This window comes from Condylura cristata, unplaced genomic scaffold (genome assembly GCF_000260355.1).
Source record: "Condylura cristata isolate star-nosed mole 26May11 unplaced genomic scaffold, ConCri1.0 scaffold00007, whole genome shotgun sequence".
NCBI classification, from domain to species: domain Eukaryota; kingdom Metazoa; phylum Chordata; class Mammalia; order Eulipotyphla; family Talpidae; genus Condylura; species Condylura cristata.
The window spans coordinates 61,064,079-61,080,244 of record NW_004567108.1 but is presented as its reverse complement, the minus strand read 5'-3'; the positions used below and the strand labels follow the sequence as shown (position 1 = coordinate 61,080,244).

The following is a 16,166-nucleotide window of genomic DNA, read 5'->3' as shown; positions in this document are numbered from 1 at the left end:
TTAAGTGCTTTAGTGGAAACTTAACTGTTTCTAATGACAAACCACAAAGTACATAAAACTATAATGCCTGTTTTACATATTGAGAAATTAGGGCAAGAAAAGCCCCATACCTTACTCACTCACTTATATAGTAGTGAGAGCAGGCAAATCTAATCAGCCTGGCTTTGAGCTGCCACTTTAAGTAATGATTTGATTGCTGAAACTCACTAGTCATTAGCTATGTAACAACGGGGAACGTTATTGTTTGAATACAACTGCCACAATATTTAAACCATATTTTTAAATGAGTAGCTTCAATTATAACCTGCCACTAGATAATTTGAAATTCTTATACTATTTATTCTCTTTAGCAACATTTGCTGGATTATATATGTAGTCACCACTAGCACACATTTTTTTGGAAATTAATATATTGATACATAAAAGTTAAAATGCAGTCAACAATAAATAGCTAAATCAATAATTCTGCTTCAGTATCTGATATCCTACACCAGGTTCTATCTAGTGTATCGCTGAACTGCCTTTGCCCAAAAAACCTAATGAATATTTATGTAGTAGGCTATCTTCAAACACTGGTGAATCTCAATGAGTGAATATATGTGGTTAATACTTCTTATTATAATTACTGTCTTTTTTTCTTTTATTATATCTTTTTAGAGCTAGCTAAAGCCTCTTTTAACTTGTGTTAAGATATGAAGACATCCACAGGTTTAAAAAAATATATATGGATACAGATATAGATTTACACATACATACACACACACACACACACACACACAGATAGCAAGTAATCAAATATCACCATTTTTTAAATGTTGTTTTACTGAAGAGAACAAAATAATCCTCAATCCTATATAGAATGAAATGATGTTATCTGAATACTTACTTACGTTATATTTACATTTTATTTAAAAGTTAAGTTTCTGGGCCCTCCCTGATGGTGCAACGGGTTAAAGCACAGCAATAAGAAGCTAAAGACACTTCAGCATGAGTTCAATCCCCACCCCAGAAGTGATCCACACGGTGCGGCAGACCTCTCCTGACCTGACCGCTGCTCCCCTCAGCAGTGTACTACGTCTATCTGCCTGTTCTGCTCCCCACTCTGTCACTGATGAACCCTCTCACCATCCCTGCACTTCTGGCCTGTACCCCAGTTCTGTATACATAAATAAATAAATCTTTAAAAAAAAAGTTAGTTTCTAAGAACCTATTAACAATGCTAATAATTGACTGGAGAAAGAAGTAAACTATAACTATTTGGGAAGTATTTGGGGAGTAAAATCTACAAACACACACCCATAGTACAAGCTTTAAATGAATCTCACACATAAATGCTAACTATACACACAGTAATTTTAAAAGGATTTTTAAACAAAGTTGTCTTTATATTTAAAAAAAATGGAAACATAAATACATCATTCCTTTGTTGAGAATCTTCAATAGCTTCTCATTTCCTTCAAAGTGATCATCCTCTCAAGAATCTATAGGACAATATGATCAAACTGTTCACTTCTCTGAACTCCTCTCTGATTACTCACCCCCACTGTCAAACTCATACTGACTTCTTTGCTGACCCTCCAACACAAGAAGCAGACTACTGTCTCTGGTTCGTTCTTCAGCTTTTTATACTGCATTGAATAATCTAACGCTAGATATTCTCATCATTTGCTCCCTTAGTTCTTTCAGGTAATTGCATAAGTGCCACTTTATCAGTAAAGTCTTTCTTAACCACCCTGCATCTGAAAACACAACCCAGCACTTCTTTTCTCACATCTTGCTTTATTTTTCCAAAGATCTATGACCATGACATATGTATACAAATATGTATATATTTATATGTATATGTGTATATATAAATATATAAAACATATTTGTTTATTGTTGTCTCCTCAAATTAATTTATAAGCCCTCAAAATTAGGTATATTTTGTTTGCTACCCACCCCCAGAAGTTAAAATAGTATCTGACACTCAATATATATTGGTCTGTGGAATAAATCAACAAAAACATTAAGTCCTATTACAAGATGACACTTAAGAAGTCAGATACAGAACGACATTGTATGTTCTATCACTTTTGTAAAAAGAATAAGAAGCATACATATATTTATGCTTTTGTTTGTATGCAATTCTCCTGGAAGGTTCCCTCTAATAAGAAAATTGGGGGACTAAGGAAGGACACGTAGATCTAGAACATGTACTATCTAATCAGTGAAATTAATCAATATTTTGTATAAATGAGAACTACATTAAATAATCAGAAAAGCCTACAACTCATACTTAGTAATTCGGTGAGTGCCAACTCCTTAATTTACATTTGAATTAAGGTATATTATTAGAAAAAAATTGAAACAGGAACTTATGTTTTAACATATTTTATAGTATACAAAATATGTTTACACGTCTTCTCTCAACTCAGTCTCATAAAAATTCTGTCTGACAATGTGTGTATATAATAATCCCCTCCTTTTATAGAAGAGAAAAATGTAGAATACTTAAGAAAGCTGACAAAAAGATTAATTCAGGTTTCCTGATTCTTAATATATTACTATCCTCAGTGATTTGATGAATAAGAACTGGATTAACATTTATCTTATGAATAAAGAAAGAAAATGTACCTGATGGTGAAAACAGATAACACTTCAATGATGTTGACAATATGATGTCTCAATTGATATCAGTCCACTCTAGTGCTTAACTATAAATTGAAAATACATTGAATATTACTGTAAAGTGGATTATTACTGAATCATGACAATTTTTAGTCAACAAATCTGATATGCTATTCATTGAAATGTAGTAGGAAAGATATAAGAGGATTTCATTGATACTGTAATTCAACTAATCAGTATTCAGTAAGATATGCAGAGAAAATAATTATATGTTGCAAAAAAGTTTCTTTTAATTGTCCAATTTCAAAAACATCAAATAAAGGCAATTATCTTGTAGAAGAGGTAAACACATTTCACTCACATGGTGACATCAACTCTCGACATATTTTTCACAAAAGGGATATTCTTTAAGCAAACAAAAATAACTAGGTTACTCTGGAGTTAAAAGGAAGTTCAATTCCTTAATTCAACAGATTTTGATTTAAAATTTATGTCCTTATAACTAGACACTTAAAAATAAACATGAAGGGAACTGTTGTTCAAATAAATAAACATAGTAGGAAAATCAGCCATTGTTCACTAAGGTTTAGAAAATGTTGTGCTATCATCACTATTCAAGAACAGCCATCAGAGTTGACCCTCCTTTGTGCCCCAGAAGACAGGTTCTTCCACCCTGAGAGGCTAGAACTGAATAAAGCAAAATACTTAAGTTTACATGTTAAACAATGTGAGATGTCTTCAGAATCATCAGTACATTTAATCTGGAAATAACCCAATTAGATAAGATAGAATGTATCTTCTAATTCATCATTTCCAAAAGCAATATGTCCTATACTGTGCTCCCTTCAGGACAATCTCTGAAAATGGTCAGGTCAATATTTCCAGAGACTTTGCACTCCATACTATAGTTGCCCTCTTGAGTATTTGATTAAAAGTCTGGAAAACTCTTCAGTCAAGTCAACTGTTTTTTTAGCATTAAGCCAATATACTCCAAATTCTGGAAATCATTTCTCCTTGTAACACTTCAAGGACACCAAATATGCTTAATTTTCTACTATATTACTTGTGAATCCTAATCTCCTACTGATTCCTCCTTTTATAGAACTATTTAAGTGCCTCAGTATTCAGTCCTTGCTCTTTCTTTTGTTTCTGTACTCTCTTGTTTGATGAGCACCTACAATCAAATGATTTTCAGTACTATCTGATGCCTACAACTCTCAAATTTATTATCTGTATTCTAAATCACACTCCTGAAATCCAAACCCAAAACTAAAGATCTACACTGACTTTTTTGAAAGATAAGCTGAAGTTTTAATCTTCCCCATCTAAACTTCTCTACAAAAGTAATCTTTGCATACACTCAAAATAATTTACATTCCTCTAGTACTCCTACTAAAAACCTAGTCAAACCTGACTTTTTTCCCTCACACCCCACACAGAAAGTCTCATGTGCTTAACCTTCAAAATATATCCAGATGGTAAATATACCTTGCTACTTCCAGAGCTACCATCCTTACTCGAGCTGATATATTTTATCACCCAGGTGATTACAATATTCTTTTATCCTTGCTCCCTTAAATATATATAGTATCAACACGGTTGTCACAGTGATCAATTTAAATGAAAAGTTAGGACATTTCAATCCTCTTTTATAACTCACAAACCAACTGCTCCACATTTCACTGAGAAAAATCACGATCCTTAGTTATGTTCCCGAAAGCCATGAAATCTGTTCCCTAATACATCTTTAATTTCACTATACTATCTTTCACTATACTATCACCTTTCTGGCCACTCAGATCTCCTTACTGTACATCAAATAGTCCAGATACGATCCTTTTTTGCAATGTATGTAACAGATGCACACTCTGGTTAGAATGCTCTTTCCCCAGAAACTACGTACCTCATTGGCTCCTGTTTCAAATCTTGCTTATGTGTCACATTTTCATTTATGCTTATCCTGAATTTCATTTAAAACTGTGTTGCGACCTCTGTCCTAACAGATCTCCAATCATTTAACCTGCCATTTTCCTACTCCTAGATTTTAATATCTTTGGATATGACACATTACTTTTTTATTAACTTCCAATCACACTAGAATATAAACTCTGAGAAATTTTATTAGCTTTATTTACTGATATATCCAAAACAACAGCAAAGAATTAAGTCTGCCACATATACATGCTTGATAAATACTACTTTGATGAATAAATGAAACATACTTATAAACAGATAGTAGAGTATCTATGTAATTTTAATATTTATCCCTTCATCTTTGGTATTTGGACAAAATTAAACCTATATGGAAAATGATAATAGAAAGGTGATTTGTTCTATCAAAGATGAGTGCATTATCTGCTTCCACATATTTCTTATATTCCTATAAACTGATAGATTTTCATTCTCATAGAACGAAAGTAAATATCAATGCATCTAAAAACCTGACTACACAATCCTGAACCCTTGATTAAACATCTGAATCACCTTGGAATTTTCATAAGAATATACAATACATGAACCATCTCAGTGGTATAATTTCTGATGACATTCTTCCCTAGTGTATTCATTACTGAAATGTCAGTGTTTTAGATAACAATGCCATTCATTAGAATTATGCAGAATAATTGATTACAATTACTATTATAATTGTCTCTCTTACTTCCAAATAATGTTGAGGCAAACTTTCACTATTTTACATATTATAGTAGCACTTTTAAGTTTCCCAGTCCTTCTATATTCAACTTAATATTTCTTGTTGAAGTTTTCACCATTTATAAGGATAGAGTTTATAAAGAGGAAATTACTTAAGTAGACGTACTTAAGTGACTTTCTTGTAATGTCACTGGTAAAGCAATGCGTAAGTGGTCATGTAGTAGAAATGACATTTACCATTTTTAAGAAATTAGACAAGTAATGTAATTAATTAAAAGATACTGAGTTATGCAAAAGCTTCACTGATGTATGTGGGGAAATTATTAAGTTTTGAGAATTTTGTATTTAAGAATTAAGAGATATTTCTAATTATTCTTAAAACATACTATAAAATTTCATTAATTGGCAATAATTTGAGTAATGTTATATTTGATTTATAAAATATCACTCTATTACTTTAAACTAAATACTTACTAAAGATATTGCCTCAATGCATAGATAAATTAAACAAAAACAATATTACAATTATTTAAAAATAAATTGAATAATATGAAGTCTGTAAAAATCACAAGGTGTTTCCATAATTTACAAAATGAATAAGAGAGAAAATTTTAAAGTGACAGAAATCCATTTGATCTCATAAACTACATCATACATTGCCTGAAACATTATTCATCATTGTTGAATAGTTTGTTTTTGATAGTTACAAAAAATAAAGGTCCAAATGACCACAAGTTCTCAAATAAAATGAGAATTAACTTATTTTTAAATTTAAATGCTTATTTTTAATTAGAATGATTAAAAGGGGATATTCTTTCATTGAATGCCTTTATTCTTTCATAATAATAATGCCAGTATAGGTCTTCTACATAAAGAGTTATTTAAAGTAAGTTAGTCAGTTCTAGCCTACATGCTGATGAACAAATTATGAAGTAATTTCATGCCTACATGGAGACAAGAAAATGTAAACCACACTCAGAATAATATATTTACTAGCTAAGATTTACATAAGCCAACTAAAATGAAAAACAGAAGAAATTCCTCTGAAAAAATGCATATGCCAGAGTTATCAAGAAACATAAACAAGAAAGAGAATGAACAAGAGTCCTTGATTTATATATTTAGAACCTTTACTCAGGAGGACAGTAAATGAAAACAATTATGACTTACAATACAAAATAGCATGTATAGATAGAATAGTTCAATTAATAACAAAAAATTAAGACATATTTGTTTCCCTACTTATCACATTTTCCAATGCAATTTTCCACCGTGGAGACTTTTGAAGACCTACATCAAATTATATTGTTTATAATCATATGAGTTAAAAGTTACTAAAAGAAAAGCTATAGCATTCTTAACCTATTTATGGAATATACTCAGCTACCCACAGAGAAAACTCAGGAATTTTTACCACAGGCATTGTTGACATTCATTATGAAGGGAATGATTACCCCATGTGAAATATCAATAGCACCCACATTTTGTGATAACCAAACATAATTAGACTGACTGGATAGCAAAAACACTCGTTGGTGAGAACCACACCAACATAAGATGAAGGAAGGAAGAAAGGAAGGAAGAGAAGGATAGAAAAAGAAGGGAGGGTAAGAGGAAGGGAGGAGAGAAGGGAAAGTATACTAAGCATTCTTAAACAGTTAATAAAATTACATGAAGTACATTGAATATCTATTTGGTAGATTTGAATGCATTTATTCCAGTTTAAGAAAAATCTTAATAAAGTTATAAGAAAAATCTTGTTTACATAAAACCTATGTATTGTTTCACTAAAAACAATAAACATGTCGTCAGTCTTAACAAAGATTCGCTTCTCTTAAGAAAAATATTAAGTGGCTTTTCAATAAAATTCCCTTACTTCTATCTTAAGAGTAATACCAATATTCCTGTATAAAAACAAATTTTTTATTTCAATTTTAAAGAGAAGAGAAGAACTTTATCACCTACTGGTGGTTCCCAAAAATGTTCTCATGTGACTTTAGAAGACAAACTAATATATTGTGCATTTATAAAAATGTTTAATAGGACCTACCTATTAATAATAGTAACTTGTTATTACAGACCAGAAGTAATTATTGTAATCATTATTAATTATAACTAGATGCTATCCTTTCATTTTTCTCATGTGATCATTTTTTGACTTACCATTGATGTAACTGAACGTGCATCTTCTTCATAATTCACCACTGGAGGTGGCTCTTTCCCATCATTTTCTTGTACTTTTTGCTCTAGTAATTCTTTCTGTGCTGTAAACTTTGCCTCAGTGCATCGTAGCTGCTGGACTGAGTGTTTCAACTCTTCAAGTGTCTGTTTTTGGCTTAGCAAAAGCACAATACTAAAAGAGAACACATTAAACAAATTATTTTTCAAGTTTTTTAAGAAATAAAAACTAAATAAAGCTGTTTCCTTTAAAGGAAAATGCATCTTTGCTTTTCATTTTTTCTATGAGTCTTCATAATCATAAGACTTCTGATTCTGAAACAGATTTTGAGTTATTATGTTAGTATTAAGAAAAAAGAAGGAAATATTTGGAAGAAAAATCAAAATTCAAGATGCTTTCACTTCATTTTAAAGCTTAATTATCTACCACACAGAGAATGAATACTTATATCCAGAAGTGTAGGACCTGAGATAAAGTAATGTGACATAATAAATAAATTATGAAGCAGAATCACAATGTACTTCGAATCTCAAATGGAACAGAGCTAAAGTTAGAAATGTGCCTACCTGGGATGTAGTGTGTGGAGTATGAATTTATAGACAGGAAAAATCTATGCTGACAAAAACTAGGATTGAGCAGTGACTAAGAAAATGAGCATAACATAGGCCCCCAAGTATTTCCAATATCATAACAGTAGGTTTCCCCATCACTTCCTTAGAAAACTATACAAGCCATATGTTTCCTTATTGTGTCTATTATCCCTTGCTCCTAGTAAGAACGGCAAACTAATACATCCACACTAAAGCCAATAGAAACAGGAGAATATCCAAGGGTACATTTTCATACATAAAAAAGGTCAGATCACCTCAAAATGTTTAGTCAGATCTCCCCAAGATGTTCAAAATGGTCCTACCCAAGACATGTTTTGACATGTGGATGTTCCAAGCTGAGGTCAATCTAGGCTTTGCAGGCTTGCTAGAAGCTATTACTGTAACTCCCTTACAACCAAAAAATGAAATATGAGGGTACTGTCCAGTTTTTAACAGAGATAACCATTCTAGAAAAGGGATGAAGCTGTATAGTAGGGCAAATATGTAATTACAAAGCACCTTGTCTTCCTTATATAAGTCACCCAATCACTGTCACTTGATTCCCCCTACTCTTGTTTTGAAGCCCCAAGCCTCTGTTTTATTGTGCAGCTCTGAATACATACCCTCATTTCTCTCATGGTCATTAGAGTTCTTGTCTGTGTAGATTCCCATAAGTATGCAATTAAATTTTTCCCCCACTTATCTTTCTCATGTTCATTTGATTATCTGATCAATCTACATGAGTAAGTGAAAATCACCACCTTCCCTAACAATAGCGTATTAAAAACTTAAGGAATTGTGTCATATGTTACAGTACATAAATTATTAATATGTAAGAAACAATAAATTTCCTATTAGAGAAAGCTTCAGAACTAGAGAATGCTAGAAAATGTGAACTTAAATTGGAAATTTGAAGGATAGTGAATATAAACTGAATAAATAATCATAGGCAAGAGGAATTCACACAAATTTTGTTTATACATATATGCTGGTCAATATTTTCGAAACTCAATTCCACTCACATAACAGGGTACAGTATATGAGAATGCTATCAAGAAAGCTTCAGCGTCATCTCTATTATTTGCAATGAGTTTCAGATGAGATCCTAACAAAAAAGCAGTAACAGGTATATTTGGGGAAAAGTAGAACTATTAATGAGAAAGATAATTGGTAAAAGTTACCTAGAACATTCAAAACACAACTGTAAACAGCAAAGTTAAAAGTAAGGAAGAAAGGGAACTATGAAGGACACAGAGTAAATTCCCTACTTTGCTACTAAGAGTAGTTACTTAACATGTAACAGTTAATCACACTATATCCAGAGAGTCCTGTGACTTGGAAGAACCTGGTACACTCTTAGGACATCTTAATTCAATACACACTTTCAGAAAAGAGACAGAGGGGAAAGTCAAATTTCAATGAAAAGTAGGCGAGTTGAGCAAAGTAACTGGAGTCTGTAGTTAAGGACAGAAGATGTCAACAAAAGGGCTGACCCCTCAGTCAGAGGCCCTGAAAGTTGAGAGCTAACCACTGTGAAGTACACACCTGTGATTCAGATGTGAAATACATGTAGAAGAGAAGCAGTGCCCTCCACAGACAGGCTCCTCTATTAACAATAGCAGAGCATGCCCTGGACATTATTCTTCCTCCTAATAGAGGGAGAATATAATACCTAGAGACTGGTACTGACTTCATGCAGTGTTTTGACGTACACAGAGAAAGTGGAGTCTCAGGTGTGCAAGCAGAGAACAATGGCAGTACCACAAACACAACACATATTCTCCTACTACAGCATATTCAAACTTCTGGATCAACCCAGTAGGCCGTTCCCCAACTCAGCAATTGCAAAAACAGGTGCCAGCCCTTAGAGAAAACATCTAGAGCCACAAGGAAAATATAAACCAGTGAAATAAACACGTGAAAATATAACTAACATCCTGAACCTTCAAGGTGTATGACATCACATGGACAAAACTCTCCATAATCCAACCAAACTTCACAGAAAATTTGAGCAAATTTGAGCAAGGATACAGATCGAATCAAAAAACAAAAGCCAAAATGGCACTAACAAGAACCCATACAGCAATATTAGCCTTAGTGTAAATGGAATGAACTCACCAATCAAAGAGTAGGCCATGGCTACTAGGAGAAGAAAACAAAACCCAATGTTCTGCTGTCTCCAGGAGACCCATCTGAGCTCCAAAGATAAATATAAGCTCAAAGTAAACATATGGAAAACAGTCAATCAATAAAATGGTACTCTAAAAAAGGCAGAGACAACCATACTTATATCAGATAGACTTCTTAGCTACAAAGTAGCAAGAGACAAGAGTGGAAATTAAGTAATGGTTAAGGGATAAATACAATAAAAAATATAACACTCATTAATACAATTGTAAAAACAAACAGGCATGAAAATATATATAAAGCAACTATTAAGAAAACAGATACAACATTATAGGAAACTTCATCAATCCATTTAAATAAATGGATATATCAACTGAAAAGTGAACATGGACACAATACACTAAAACAAGGAATTAGACCATAGGAGATTAATAGATATATATAAGGGAAAGCAGTTAAAAAAAAAAGTACACATTTTTATCAAGTACATATGAACTATTTTTGAGACTAAACTATATACTGAGTAAAAGACAAGTGTCAACAAATTCATGATGACTGAAATTATATTAAGTATCTTCGTTAATCACAATGGTATCAAAATAGATATTAAAAAAAACAGGAACAAACACTACATGTGAAGAATAAATAACATGCTATGGAATGACTAATAGGTTAGTGACAATATCAAAAAGAAATTCAAAAGTAGTTGGAGACCGGGCCCTCCCTGGTGGCGCAGCGGGTTAAAGCACTGCACTGAGAAGCTAAAGCCACTTCCGCATGAGTTCGATCCCCGCCTGCCCTGGAGGTGACCACATGGCGCGGCAGACCTCTCCTGACCCGCCCACTGCTCCCCTCAGCAGTGTACTTCGTCGATCTGCCTGTTCTGCTCCCCACTCTGTCTTTGGTGAATCCTCTCACCGCCCTGCATCTCTGGCCTGTACCAGTTTTTTTTTTTTTTTTTTTTTTAAAAAGTAGTTGGAGACCAATGAAAATGACATTAGCTACCAGAATCTATGGGAAACAGCAAGAGCAGTAATAAAAAGGGAACATAAAAAAATTCAAATAAATAATCTAACATTACACATCACAGACAAATAAGTGAAACCAAAAGCCAGTAGAGAAAAAAGAGAAGATTATAAGAAAAGTATATATTTGTCTTTCTAGATTTGTTAAATTGACTAATGAAACCATCTTGTTCTAGTCTTCTTGATTTTAGGGAAAAATTGATTACTTCCCCCCAAAAAATTTAGTAAGACATAATATAGCCAAAAACATTTTATCAAGCCAGCATTACTGATACCAACAGCAGTCTAAGATATCACAGACAAAGGAAAGTATAGACCAATATAGCTGGTGAATATAAATAGAAAATTCTTAACAAAATCATAGCAAACAAATTCAATAATACACTGAAACTTTCATCACAGCCAAGTCTAATGTGTTCCAATATGCAAGGATATTTCAATACAAGGATATAAATCAATGTAATTCACCACACCATGCGAAAAAATGAAAAAATGTATGATCATATCAATAGAAGAAGGAAAAGACACTTAGCAAGATTCAATATCCATTCACAGTAAAAACTCTCAAAAATTAAGATAGAGAACACATATTTGACCTAAGGCCACATATATAGTCAATTTAGGGCTAATATTTAATGATGGAAAAATGAAAGATTTTTCTCTAAAATCAGGTACAAGTCAAAGATGACAACTTTTGCCACTTCTTCAACATCCTATTGGAAGTTTTAGTTAGAGTAATTTGAAACAAGATATACAGAAAAGAAATCCAGATTGAAAAAGAAGAGTAAAATTCACTATTTGCAGATGACATGACATTATACATGGAAACCTACAAGACTCCAAAAGAATATTAAAAGTGATACATCAGAAATTAGAAGTGGCAGGCTAAAAACATAAATAACCAAAATTGGTAACATTCTTATATGCAAAAAAAAAAAAACTGAAAAGAAGGAAATGAAGAAAACAATCCATTATGTACAATCTTATAAAAAGGAATTATGAAGACATTACTGCATTAAAACCAATCCAATTTATAATTGTATAGAAAGAAAATAGTAATTAGGGATATACTTTAAAAAGGAGATGAAGGACCTGTACAGTAAAAGCCATAAGACATTGTCAGAAAAAAATAAGAGAGAAAAAAATAGAAAGATATTCACTGCTGATGGATTGGAAGAATTAACAGTCAAAATGGTCCTCTTACCCCAAGCATTGTACAGATTCAATATTCTAAAAACTTTTAAAGGAAAAACACTTTGAAGCTCATTTTATGAGAACATTATTACCAAAACCAAACATAGACAAAGAAAACTACAGACTAATTTCCTTAATGAGTACAGACGCAAATGCTTAAAAAGAAAGATGAAACACATATGATCATGTCCATAGATGCTGAGAAATCATTTGATAAGATTAATCATGTTCTTATAATGAAAACCCTTGAAAAACTGGGGATAAGTGCAGTATATCATAACATTATAAAAGCATATACAACAAAAACACAGTAAATACCATTCTCAATCTTAAAAAAAAAATGAAAACTTTCCATTAAGATCTGATATAAGACAAGATGTGTACTTTCAACACTACTATTCTGTATCGAAAGTCCTAACAAGAGCAATTATACAAAAGAAAAAATTAAAAAAGAATCACAATTGGGAAAAATGTAAAATATATGGAAGTGACATGGTAATATACAGAGAATCCTGAAGACACCATAAAAAAAAAAAACTAGTTGAAACAATTAGTACAGCAAGTGGAAGCCATAAAATTAATATAAAAAAATCAAGGTCTTCCTATATAGAAACAAAAAGAAAGCAATCTTATTAACTATCACACCAATATATATTTGGAATAAACCTAACAAAGGAGGTAAAATGACTATTAAAAAAAAAAAAAAAACCTCCAAGAAACCCTCCTAAAAGAAGTATAAAACAAAGAAATGGAAATATATTCCATTTATATACATTCATATGGATATATATGGAAATTTATTCTTATGGATTGGAAGAATCAACACTGTCAAAAAGGCCACCCTACACAAAACAATAAAAAATTTAATGCAATCCAAATAAAAATAATCAGTGGCATTCTTCAAAGATGGAAAAAACAATACTGAAATTCATATGAAACAACAAATGTCCTTAAACAGCTAGCAATCCTACCCAAAAATAGGGGGAAAAAATGACTGTCACGATACTTAAAATAGCATGGTACTGAACAAAACAATAGACAGAATAATAGAAAAAAATTGCGAGCCTTGAAACAACTATGAGGACAGGTAATATGACAAAGGAGTCAAGAAAATATGTGATAAAAAAAGAAGTTTCCTTAACAAATGGTGTTATGCAAACTGAATAGCCACATGCAATAGAATGTGAACACTAGAACACTAACTCAAACCGTATATATATATATAAAAATCAGTTCAAATGGATAAAAGATTAGGATGTAAGCTCTGAAATCATAATACACACAAGCAAACAGACAAACACTTCACAACATAAGTGTCAATAATGTCTTTTGGAATTTGTTTCTAACAGTAAAGAAAATAGAATATAATTAGGACTACATCAAACTAAAAGCATCGGTGAAAAATGGGACACCCTATTGAATGGAGAAAATATTTGCACAACATACATTTGATAAGGGACTGATATTAAAGTTCTACAAAGAACTCATCTAAAATAAGAAAATACAAACAACCCACTCAAAAAAAAAATAGGCAGAATAGCAATTTAGAAACATCTGCAAAGCATACACACAGTTGGAAAACAGGCACATAAAAATGTTCATCCTCACTTCTTATCAGGGAAATGAAAATCAAAACCATAATGAAATACCAATTAACATGTATGTGAGCCTGGCCCATATCTAAACAAGTTCTGGTGAGAATGTGAAGAAAATGTAACTCTCCTATACTGCTGCTGGGAATGAAGACTCTCTGGGAATCAGTACAGAAGTTTCTAAAAAGCTTAAAAACTGATTTTCCATACAACCTAGTAATTCCACTTCTCCCATATACTCACAAAACTCAAAAACACTAACTAAAACATAAATCTGCACTCCCATTTTGATTGAAGCACTATTGATAATAGCCAAGATACGGAAAAAACAGAAGAGTCCAAAAACTGATGAGCGAATTAAGAAGATGTGGTATACATGGTATACATAAATAATGGAATACTATTCAGTGATCACAAAAGATAAACCCACAACACTGAAAGCAGTATCTATGGTGATGAAAAGGGATGTTGTAAGCCGAATAAGTCAGAAAAAGAAAGGTAAATACTAGATGGTTTCACTTTCAGGTGGAATACAGAGAAACCAAACAAAGGTTTAAATAAAGGAAAAATTAAAATCTAGCCCTTAAAAGCTGAGCACAGAACTGAAGCATTCAGAATAGTAGAAGAGCTGGGGAAGGGGAAAACATAGGAAGGGAGCACAATGAACTGTGGTAATAAAATCTGGGTGATCTGGTGGTGTGCCCTACAATAAGTATACCTGAAGGGGCTATCCCATACTTCCAAGGTTCCAACAATAATATAATTCAATGTCACCACAGTTAATAATTTATAAAAAGAAAAGTAGATCTATCATGGGATAAGCAATTCTACTCATATATTTACTCAGAGCATGCTGAAAAACCAATTCAAAGGGATCTCTGGTTTCATATGCTCATTGCAGCACTAGTTACAAAAGCCAAGTTACGGAAACATCCTCACTGTACAACAGATTAGTGGATAAAGGAGCTGCAGTATACAGGCACAGGGGAATCATATTCACCTGTCAAAAAGATAAAAACCTGCTATATGTGACACATGATGGAACTGGAGTAGATTGTTAACAGTGCAATAAATCAGAAGGAAAAATATAAATACTCGATGACTATACTCATGTTAAATATAAAAAAAAAGAGGAATCTACAAAACTAAACCTAAACAAGAAACCCTAGAAATTTAACTATAGAATTGAGGTTACTTACTAAAAGGAGAAAAAGTCTTTAATAGCAATGGAGGGTGAGAACCAACTGACTGTTGTAAAAGATAACTGGTGTTTTTGTAGTGGGTGTGGCTTTATAGCATACACCTAAGGGGTGTAAATATATTCCCTTAATCATATGCAATCCTGTAAACCAATGTTACCACAATAACAAAAAAATACAATTAAAAATCAGTAAACATTAATCAGAAGTAATAGAGCTGTAGATATCATAGTGTCAGAGTTAATTAACTCTTTACAAATCAAATGACCATTTCTATAGTAGAATGCAACTTAAACACATATTTTCTATAATACACATAACCTAAAAACCTAGAGGCAAAAATAGAAGCTCCTTGGTTTTGCAGACTAGCACAATATTCTATATGCTCACATCTTATCTGTACTATAGCTATAACATTATCCAACTCTCTTGTGCCTAAGAAGACACAATTTGAAAGACAGGAGGTTTGAGTGAAATGATCTCTTAAAATTCTGCATGACTTCAAAAAGTTATGATTTTTATAATGCATAAACTATTTTATATACTAGATGATAATGGTATGAAACAATGTAAAATTTTTTTGAAAAATCACTTTGGAGGGCTCACCAAGCATTAAAACCAATTATAGTATTACTAATTCTTATATTGTTGAGTCTTAAGTGACATATGATTGGTATATTTTCCCAAAAGTTATAATCTAATAAAGTAAAAAGGGATCATAAATAGAAGAAAATCGACATTATCTCCATTGAATGAATATGCTTTAGAAGTAAAATGTGATGGATGTATACTAAAGTAACTCTTTGTATTGATTTAAAATTATCCCATTTCATGGGGGCATGGCTAGCTCAGTCAGTAGTGCATGAGACTCTTAAAATTATCTCATTTCAAGTAGTTGGCTTCACTCATTTTAATCTCTATTTTTAAATAAAATTCTGAAAAACTATTATTTCCACTGTGATCTCCATTATTTATATAGGTTAACATTGCTATTTTTA

General features: G+C 32.1%; 1 protein-coding gene across 1 annotated transcript in view; it reads right to left on the bottom strand.

Moving 5' to 3' along the window:
- Positions 1–16,166, bottom strand: part of FER (fer (fps/fes related) tyrosine kinase) — a 382,708-nt gene that overhangs the window by 247,931 nt on the left and 118,611 nt on the right. Inside the window, exon 10 of the mRNA XM_004678363.2 lies at positions 7,426–7,615. Coding sequence (XP_004678420.1) covers positions 7,426–7,615 — 190 coding nt within the window. The remainder of the gene's footprint in view (positions 1–7,425; positions 7,616–16,166) is intronic.